This window comes from Notothenia coriiceps, unplaced genomic scaffold (assembly GCF_000735185.1).
Source record: "Notothenia coriiceps isolate Sejong01 unplaced genomic scaffold, NC01 NC01_scaffold00000339, whole genome shotgun sequence".
In the NCBI taxonomy this organism is placed as follows: Eukaryota; Metazoa; Chordata; class Actinopteri; order Perciformes; family Nototheniidae; genus Notothenia; species Notothenia coriiceps.
The window spans coordinates 14,204,912-14,215,179 of record NW_011333040.1 but is presented as its reverse complement, the minus strand read 5'-3'; the positions used below and the strand labels follow the sequence as shown (position 1 = coordinate 14,215,179).

The following is a 10,268-nucleotide window of genomic DNA, read 5'->3' as shown; positions in this document are numbered from 1 at the left end:
GGACAAACAGCCGACAAGTTGATTTTACACATGAGGATCGTTATGTAGTTTGAACGTGTGAGTAAACTTTTCCGTAGGGCTTCACTTATAGTGCGCCATGGTTTTCTGACTTCACGTTTGGGTTGAGGGTGATCGTAAATTCGGGAGGTGGGTGAGCGTTTTTCAAGTTGGCTCGGTTTCGATAAAGTTTGCGGTTTATAGGAATACAACGGTACAATCGTTTCACGAGTGACCGAACATAAGACGATGGAGACAGGGATCGCTCTCCCAAAGAGTGTCGTCATCTGTAACAAGTCGACGGTCGTTCTAGACGGGAAAGCCGTTCGTTACACCTGTTCAGTTTAAAAAAGAAATTTTTTTGTAACTTTTATGTTACTGTTCGTTCAGGTATTTACAGGTTTGACTTGACGAAATCCATGATCAGTCGTGTCAAAGTTATGTCTAATAAAGTCAAGTAGCGTTTAGACTTGAAATAAAATATTGTAAAACAAAATAAACTCACTTATGTAATAAGTGTCAAAATTATTATTAATTTTTTTTTATATATATATATACAATACAAAACACTATTAAAAAAAGACCGACATGGCCACCTGTCTTTATCCGTCATCCTTGTACGTAACTGCGAAACCAAAATGTTCCCAAACCGGAGACTTCAATGATGCTGGAGGATTTTCGAGCTCAACTTTATCTGCTGCCATTTCGACAGTTCCTCAAATTACTAAATTTGAACGCATCCTTCTGACCAGCTCTCATAGCATGCCTCTCGTCCAATGAAATGACTTGCTCGCTCTATGACGCGTTGAACCCAATGTGAGCAAATTACTCTGAAATGCTGCAACGCAGCACCTGAGATTACTTCCAAGAAGTTGTTCACGTTCTCAATTTTTTTACGTTTAACGTTATATTCGTTCGGTACACTTCGGTCCACACATGTACCGAACCGAAGGGCCCGTACCGAATAATTTCGGTACGGGTACGTATACCGTTACACCCCTAGTAGCCAGGGATATCTTTGCAGCTCCACAATACTGAATCATTACATTTTTTGTTTTACTATTGTTAGAATTCATAATTAGCTTCAGAGTAACCAATGTCTGTAAAGGGATATTTCCAGGGAAAGGATGAAGTAGCAAGATGATTTAATTCAGTGCACTAAGCAGTGTGTGTGTGCCTCAGCCTGTCACTAGTGGATGATGAAAACATCTGCAAATGTGCGTTTGAGACGTGTGTGTGGGTGTGTTTGTTTCTCATTGATGAAATATAACATTACATTGCATGTCACTTGTTAGACGCTTTTATCCACAGTGACTTACTTACTCAATACTGTGGGCAATCTCCACAGGAGCAATTTGGGGTGAAGTGTCTTGCCCAGGGACACAACGACATGCTGACTGCAGTTGGGTTTGAACCTGTGCTCCCCTGATCCAAACACCAAGGCTCTATCCACTGCGCCACACGCAGGGACATGCGCATATTTCAAACCGCATATGTGTCTTTTGTCTCAAAATTGACACATCCTCACCTTCCGCTCATTACTGTTGTTGGCACTAAGTTTGTTAATGGGACATTTTCTTTTCTTTTTCTGTCTCGCAGAGTCTTCGATCCTGTCGTTCGACGGCAGCATGTACATGAAGGTGGTCATCCCAAACGTGATGCACACAGAGGCGGAGGACGTCTCCCTGCGCTTCATGTCTCAGCGCGCGTTCGGGCTGTTGATGGCCGCCACGTCCCGCGAGTCTGCGGACACTCTGAGGCTGGAGCTGGACAGCGGGAGAGTGAAACTGACGGTCAACTTAGGTATCGTATAAACCGTTCCCTTAACCCCCCCTCCAACCCAAGAGGAGGCCTTACTGTCTTTGTGTTTTATTTTATTTTTGGGTCCAGACCTAACACACACTAAACCAGTTTTTTCGTAGTTTGTCTTTGTAGTTGCATGTCTTGTTTTGCCTGGACTGTACGTTTTTTCTGCCTTGATGCTTTAGACGTCTTTGTAGATTTTTATATCCATTAATCTTACAAGAAACACAGCTATCCATGCTCTGTAGCACATCTTTTGAACACATCATTCTATTTTGTGTACAAATACATTTCACTTTTTTGGAAACTCTTCACACATGCATTCATTCTGACAACATGTAAGCTAATATCCTACCATCTACTTAGAATAACAGATTATTGTTGTACATCTAAGTGCTCTAATAGTATGCATTCTTATGTGGGTCTGTTCCAGTGGTCTGTCTTTTATCTATTTTTATATGATTTCTCCCATGATAGCAGGTCCATGTCTCTCTCCGTCCATTAGTAACCCTGGCATCTCCCATGCCTTGTTCAAAGATGGCACTCACCCCTTCAAAGGCCCCGAAGCCTGCGGCCCGTCTGGCAAACAGCCCGATGCCACCGCACCCAGCGCGCTGCAGTAGAGGAGAAAATCCCCACAAAACACATGTGAACATACAATATATCTCATATATCTTTTCTGTAAAAGGCATTTTAATTGGTAACCACAGCTGCCGGAACACCTTTAATCAACTTTTAAATGTTTTTTTGCCAAAGATTAAAAAGACCTGTAGAAATGCAAATGATATTACACACACACAGGACCCTCTTTGAGAAGGTTTTTTATGCATCTGTACGTGTTGGTGCTGCGTGGCTCGAGGCTGTTTGTTCCCACTTTTCTGTTGCGGTTGACGGCACATGACCAGCCTGGTCACATGGATTTCAACATGCACCTGGCAAACACAAGTTCAATAGATGGAGAAACATTTCATGTTAAAGAAAAAGCTACATTTTAAAATGTATTTTTGCTTTATTTGCTGGGTTGCAAAATCGATGTGGCCATTGAGTTGCAAGCGACTATTTAAAAAATTAAACTACATACAAAAATAATACTTTTATGATGCTATTAGCGTATCTAATTGGCCATCTAATATCAGCCATTATTGGTGCAATATTATTGACTTCAGCTTTTAGAGTAATCAATTGGATTGGGATTCAATTATATTTCCAGTATCAGTATAAGGACTAGGTGAAACATGGCTGCCAGGGTCATGTGACCGTCCCCGGAAGGTGGCTTTTCTTGCTCTTGGTTGTCTGCAGCTGTAACCTTGAAGGATGCGATTTCATCTGTCACTTATTCACTTATTCTCCCCCCTCCCCATCTAGACTGTGTCAGGATAAACTGTAACACCAGTAAGTCAACACTCTTCTTCTGCAGCCTTCTTCTTCCTACACTGTGTGGTTTTATAGCCTGTGTGCTAGATGTAAGGGCAGGAATGTGTGAATGCCGGGGACTGATAAGAGGATTTCTCAGATAAGAGGGTGGGGGAAAGTAATAGCCAGAGATTAAAGTTATGCAAATCTGACTTAATGTACTATTTTAATAGCACACTTCTTAAATTGATTCAGGCACCTAGTTTCTAATCTTTCCCTGTATGCTCATAGCTGCTAGCTTTTAGACCCCACGGGCTATCTTATATGTTTTCCCAATTATACAGTAATATATTGCTGTTTCTCACTCGCTTTGTTTTCCTGCCCTAAGTATACACACTGCAGTATATAGGCTTCTAATGTGATATACTATATACAGTATAAGGTGTCAGGAGACATGCTGTTACTCATGAAAGGGACTCTTATTTTGTATTCTGTTCAAAAGTGCCCACAAGGCTTTTAAAGAGAATTATAAAGCTGAACAAAGGCTTAAAAGTAAGTCCAAGTATGTGTTAGATTCGTTTTTTTTTCTTTCATAATAATACAAATAATAATAATACAGTACAGTTGAATAGACAGAATTCTAGGAAAGGCAATTGTTTAGAATTTAATTTATTTCCCTTTGAATGTATATATATATATATATATATATTCATTTCAATGTAAATGTCTTTTTTTGTTATAGTTTATCATTTGAGTTAGTCTTTTTTATTCAGAAAGACTACATTTTTATCACAGCATTTAACAGAAGCTTGGATACAAACTACAATATGCCAAAAAAGAATCTTCACAATATCATTTAATAGTTCAATCGTAGATTTAGACTTGAGTAACAAAGAGGATGCTTCTCTGTATACTGAAGTTTGCACCACACTTGTATTTTTCTATAGATAAGATAAGATGGTACTTTATTGATCCCAATTTGGGAAATTGTTTTTGTTGCAGCAGCATAAAAGACAAGGCTTTTTACAATAAAACAAGAACATAGAAATAAACAAGAATAGAAATAAAATAAAATAGAAAATGTACATGTCGAAATAGAAAATATACATGCAGATATTATATATACAAATATATATATACATAAATATATGACATGGAATATTAAATATAAAATATTGAACAAATTATATGTGTAAAATGTTCAACATGGTTTTTTATAGGCCTAGAGTAACAGTTTACGAGTTTAGTCGCACATTAACAATCCTAATTCTAGTCTCCGAATCACTTCAAGTGACCACTGATGAACACTGCTGAACCTTGTGTTAAACGTCTTCCAGCAGATTCAGGATTCTGACTCCATGGGGCGAGGCTGCCTTCTAGTGGTTTGTTTTAGGAATGACTTACACAATATCCGTAGGCCTCTTATCGTACAACGAGAATACAAAACTAGAACATACAAATTAAGAGAATATAAGCAAAGGAAAGAGAAACTGTTATATTACATTTATGTCAAATAGTCATCAGGGCTGCACAATTTGAATAATTCTGATCACTTTTGACGGATGTGCAATAACAATATAGGAGTAATTGATCTTTTTTGCAACACATTTCTCATAATTATTTCCAAATATATCAATTTTATCGTGCTGTGATTTTTTAAAGATGACCTGTAACAAACATATATGTAATAGCCACCTCTTTTGAGTCGTCGTATGAGTAACAGCAAATGTTTTCTTTAATTTAGTTGTCAGTTGTGATTTATTGTATTTGTTGTTAAATACAAAAAAAAGCTAAATGTAGCACTGCTTAATCTGCAAATGATACCTTTTTTTATTATTATTATGACTACACATTAGTTCCAATAAAAAAAAAAAAAAATCCTGGTTGATTTTTCAACTGTCTGTTTAATCAGTTGTGAAAACAGATTTTGTTGGTGCTTGGTCCCCCCCCCTGACTAACTAACCCTCCTCTTCAGGCAAAGGTCCTGAGGTTCTTTATGCCGGACAAAAGCTCAACGACAATGAGTGGCACTCAGTGAGAGTGGTCCGCCGCGGTAAACACTTCAAACTCACTGTGGATGACGACATGGCTGAAGGTATTACTCCCATGATTAAAATCCAAAATATGCATGATCATGTCGTTTAATTGTTCTTATTTATTTGTTGGCGGGCAGTTGTAATCCTTATATCTTATTTTTTAGTCTTTGTGTTTTGCCAATTGTTAAGGCGCAGACATATACTCATTAGAGATGTCCCGATCCGATCGGGGATCAGAGCCGATCACGTGATTTTCAAAAGATCGGAATCACAGAGAAAAAAATCGGGATCTGGATTTTTTTTTCTATAAAATATTTTTATTATTTAATGTTACAAAACAAAAATGACCATGTTCACGTCTTAAAGTCATCCTGAGGCCTTAATTTTGGTTTAAAATTACACAACATCATGTGTGTGTTGCTTCTTTTGGGCTTGTTTTCATAGACCTGGTTGCTTATTTCTTTCAAATCTGGCAAGAGAGTGGGCAGGGCGCAGTGTCTAATAGTAGCAGTAAGCTAACGAGAGGCTACGTTCAGCTGGTGACTCGGGAGTCGGGACAGAGAAAATGTCAGGAGTTTGGAAGTATTATAAAATTGAAAGCGAAGGCAGTGTAACAGCCAGATGCAATGTTTGCAAGGTGGAGGTTTCGCGTAGTGGAAAGAACAGAGCTACGTTCAACACGACCAATCTAATACGCCACCTGAGAAACAAACACCAACAACAACACGACGAGTACACAGCGGCCACTCAGGTAACGGCACCGAAACAACCGACAATTTCAGAGACTTTTAATAGGAAAGAGAAACTGCCCCAGAACAGTGAAAAGGCCAAAAAAATAACAGCCAAGATAGCTGAATTCATTGCGTTGGATGACCAGCCGTTATCTGTTACCTTTTTTTCTCTTAATGCATTGCATGAAGATCGGATCGGGACATCCCTAATACTCATGTATCTCTTCCTTTGGTTTTTGTTGGAAAACTATTTCTTTCATGGTTTTGTTGCCTTAACTTGACTGTCGGTGGTAGAGTTATTGCATCAGCCTGACACAAAGTGAAACTGGGCTGTTGCTGGTTTGAAGGTTAGGTTGCAGTATCCTCCCTCCTCCTCTTCCACCCCTTCATCCCTCCGCTTCTTCTCCTTTCTCTTCCCTCCACCTCAGGTCAGATGGCGGGCGACCACACCCGCCTGGAGTTCAACAACGTGGAAACGGGCATCTTGACCGAGAAACGCTTTGTCTCCTCTGCTCCCTCCTCCTTCATCGGGCACCTTCAGGTAAAAAGTGCAATACATCACAACACTACAGACAAATCCTTTCAACAAATGTTAGACACTTGGTTATGTTCCAAAGAGGAGGGGACGTAAGTCACAATTATTTATAATCTCAATTAATACTCAAAGACACTTTATATTTTATCTTCAGATGTCACTAATATTATTTACTAGAAATGTCACTTTTCAGTCAGTATTAAAGGAATGGAAATGCATCTATTATTTTAAGGATAATCCTCTGGGCTTTGAAATACATTTCTTTCCTTTGATTGGGTTTACTCAAACACAATGTGTGGCAACTTCTCTTACAATGTTACCATGGCAATCTTGATTCAATTAAGTTCCTCATTTCAAGCTGTAGGGCTGCTTGAAATGAGGAAACTGTGCAATTACTTAGTTTCATATTACTACAACGATATTACCTAATAGTTTAATGAAAGATAATTACCGTAATTTTCGGACTATAAGGCGCACCTGAATATAAGCCGCAGCAGCTAAATTGAATGATGTGTACATATATAAGCCGCNTAAATATGAATGAGATTTATTTATTGAAAACAAAATATTTTAAATGAAAACTATAGGCTCCACTTCCATGTATGATCAAAGTGACAAGGCAGTTCCTTGAACTTTCAAGGAACTGCCTTGTCACTTTGATCATACATGGAAGTGGAGCCTATAGTTTTCATTTAAAATATTTTGTTTTCAATAAATAAATCTCATTCATATTTACATAACATTACATAGCATTAAATATAACACTGAAATGGTAAAAAAAAAAACGCAAATTATTATTAATAATATCCAATAAATGTCAGTCACCCAAAATTACGTCATTGGTGTTACTGCTATACAAAACGCTTTTATTTTTGAAGTAATGTACTTTCTCCGAAGTGCCTCCTGTAACAAGAGATCATTTGAGGCAGTGCAGTGGACAAAGACATAAGGAAAGTCAGATACTTCTTACTTTGTTTGTTAAAGGTGTCATTGTATCTTCACATTTTACGTGCGTCTTTCAAGTCTGTCATTAGTGTTTCATTTCATAGCCCTAGGGGTGAACATTTGAATGGGAAAATGTATTGTATTGAAGAGTTAAACGATTTTGATAATGACTGACTATGGCAAGAGACAAGACAAACTGACACTGAAAACTGGGAGACTAGGGAATTTAAACACACGACAACAAGACACAGGTGAAAACAATCAGGGGCGGGCTGGTACTGATGATCACAGGAGACAGACAAGGGAAACAGGTGAACACAATCAGACAATTAGACACACCAGGGAAACTAACGACAGGGAGGAAAACACAGGGAGAAGGACCAGACAATACACAAGGAGGAAAACATGACAGGGAGAATAGAACAGACACACCAAACTAAAACCGTGACATGACATAATAATCGTGACATTAACGGGTTTTAGATGTGTTTAGAAGGAATATATTTCAGCAGATTTGTATCACCCAGATTCCACCTTTTCTGTAGAATGACTCTTTCAAGTCTTGTTACATAAGAATAGATCATATTGTTAAGTGTTATTATGGTAGAATTACTATTCTTGTGGTACTGCCTTATTAAGCCCATATTGAGCAGAGCATATTAAGAACAAAACTCATGGAGGCTACAACAACTTCCTTACTTGCAATAAATAACACTAATTAGAGGATTATTGAGGAAAAACTCTCAACTAATGGCTTATTACTTGTAGAATATGGTCATGCAGAATAAGGCATTAATAAGTGTCTTATAATGACTAATAAAGAGCCAATATACTGCTAATATGTGTACCTTAATATAAAATGTTACCAAGCTTTCTTTAGTACAAGCTTTCTTATCAAGGTTTCTCTGTTTATTCTTTAGTCTGCACTTTGCAATTAACATTAATCTTTTCCCTTCTCTCTCCACAACTCCCTAAAAGGAGAATATTTTGAATTCGTCTTTTTCCTCCTGAAGAGTTTCTTTCGTGTTTTCATTGAGGGCTGCAGAAGTAATTTTCATGTATTGTTTTCTAATGAAAGTCTGGCAATTTTGAGCATGAAAACTAAAGAAATAAACTTCAGGTTCCTCCCATTTCTTCAAGCCCCATGGAACAATACAATTTACTTTTTGAAGTATTTTCTACAAAGTGCCCTTCAGCAAGTCAAGTCTGTGAATATTTAATAGTTGAACCTGTAACACCTCCTGTGGCTGTATTCACATGCATGGAGCAACACAGTTATCGGCCATATTCTGGTTTACATCTTGTCCAGGTTAAGCTGTGCAGCTGCACCTTTGATAGACTCTACTACTTGTCATGAATAAACCAGTAATACATTATTGGTGTACTGTTCCACTTGTAAATAATTCACCAGCAAAAGTATTGAAAGGGCAAGCTTTCATGCTCTTTCACTGACAAGTATTCTAATGCAGGTGAAATAAATGATATAAAAGTACTGAGGTCAAAAGCTAGAGGGGTTTTGTTATCTTCTTGATATTCAAATGTAAACAGGACGCTGTCGGACACAGATGGCAAAATCCAGATCCAGAGTATCGCTCAGTGCCAGGCATCTTAACTGTGCCTCTCAGAGAGTCTCAGCTAAGACACAGTAATCAGGGGTTTCCTGTGTAAAGCCAACTGCATGCAATTCTGTGAGCATTGTTTTTACATTTCTGTTTGCTTTTAGTTACTTATGCTTTTTGATATGCCACCATAATCAAAAATGTTCTATTGACTCTAATGTGAAACATACACAATCTTAGACACAAAGCTGTGGCCTGGCATGTCAACATGAGTGCTGATAAGTATAGGTTGCAGAAAGCTCCACATCTAAACTCTACCATACTGCCTGCATGGTGTTTGCAACCACCCTGCATTTTCTTTACATACAGTATACAGTAGTACAGTAGTTCTGGTTGACTTAAAGGGCAAATTCATTTTATAAGCATTACAAAGGAACACATGCAAAGAATCGTCTACCTAATAAGTAACTTCTAGTATTCATTGCACAGTCTGTATCTTATTGTATTGTAATTAGGCAGGTTGTGGCATGTTATGATGCAATACAACTGCTACAACTTAAATATAAGGTATGTTAAATAAATGAAGGTCTCACAGTTGTGTTGCTACTTGGTTGGGGTGTGATCTGCAGGACAAATCTCCACACCTGTGACACCCATGGATGATAAATGGCATACATGGAAGATGAATCCAAACAAGTTATTCCAATTAAAGCTGCCCACCCAGCGCACTCACTGAAAACGTTTTCCAACTTTTGCGCACTCGCAGTAACTACGAGGCATCCACTTGCAGACCAACTGTCTGTAGGCGTGAACATAATACCTTGATTAGACCGTTTGCTCGCTTTTAAATACATATTTGATTGAACTATAAAACTTTAAAAAATTGTATTGGATTTAAATATGTTGGGATAGAAATAAACTTTGTTAATTATAATTAAGCTGTGTAATAGATTGCATGTTCATTTAAAAACAGATGTGTTTTGCTTCAATGTGAATTTTGTGCTTCAGGAAAGGCTGTCAAAGTCTAAAATGGACTGAAACCAGTACTTTAGATATCTGATTAACCTTAAAGTTCTCCTATTATGCTATTTTTAGGCATATATTATGGGTCTAAGATATATACAAAATATATAAAAAAACATGTAAATGATGTGTTTTGCTCAAAAATACCAAACAGATCATGCATTTTAGACATCCCTGATATCCCTCTGTTGTAGCCCTGTTATGCCCCTTTCACACCAACGCGGTTCCCGTTCTATCTTTTTATTTTTTTTTGCATTTTATATTTTGTAAATTGTGTAACTTTCTG

The 10,268-nt window shown here is 37.7% G+C and overlaps 1 protein-coding gene across 1 annotated transcript; it reads left to right on the top strand.

Moving 5' to 3' along the window:
- The first annotated feature begins 246 nt into the window (after positions 1–246).
- On the top strand, positions 247–9,609 carry LOC104951295 (neurexin-3-like). The gene is made up of 7 exons (XM_010777931.1): positions 247–321; positions 388–397; positions 1,597–1,800; positions 3,166–3,192; positions 5,129–5,248; positions 6,349–6,461; positions 9,589–9,609. Exons 1-7 carry the CDS (start codon positions 247–249, stop codon positions 9,607–9,609), a joined length of 570 nt encoding a protein of 189 aa, XP_010776233.1.
- Positions 9,610–10,268: the final 659 nt, after the last annotated feature.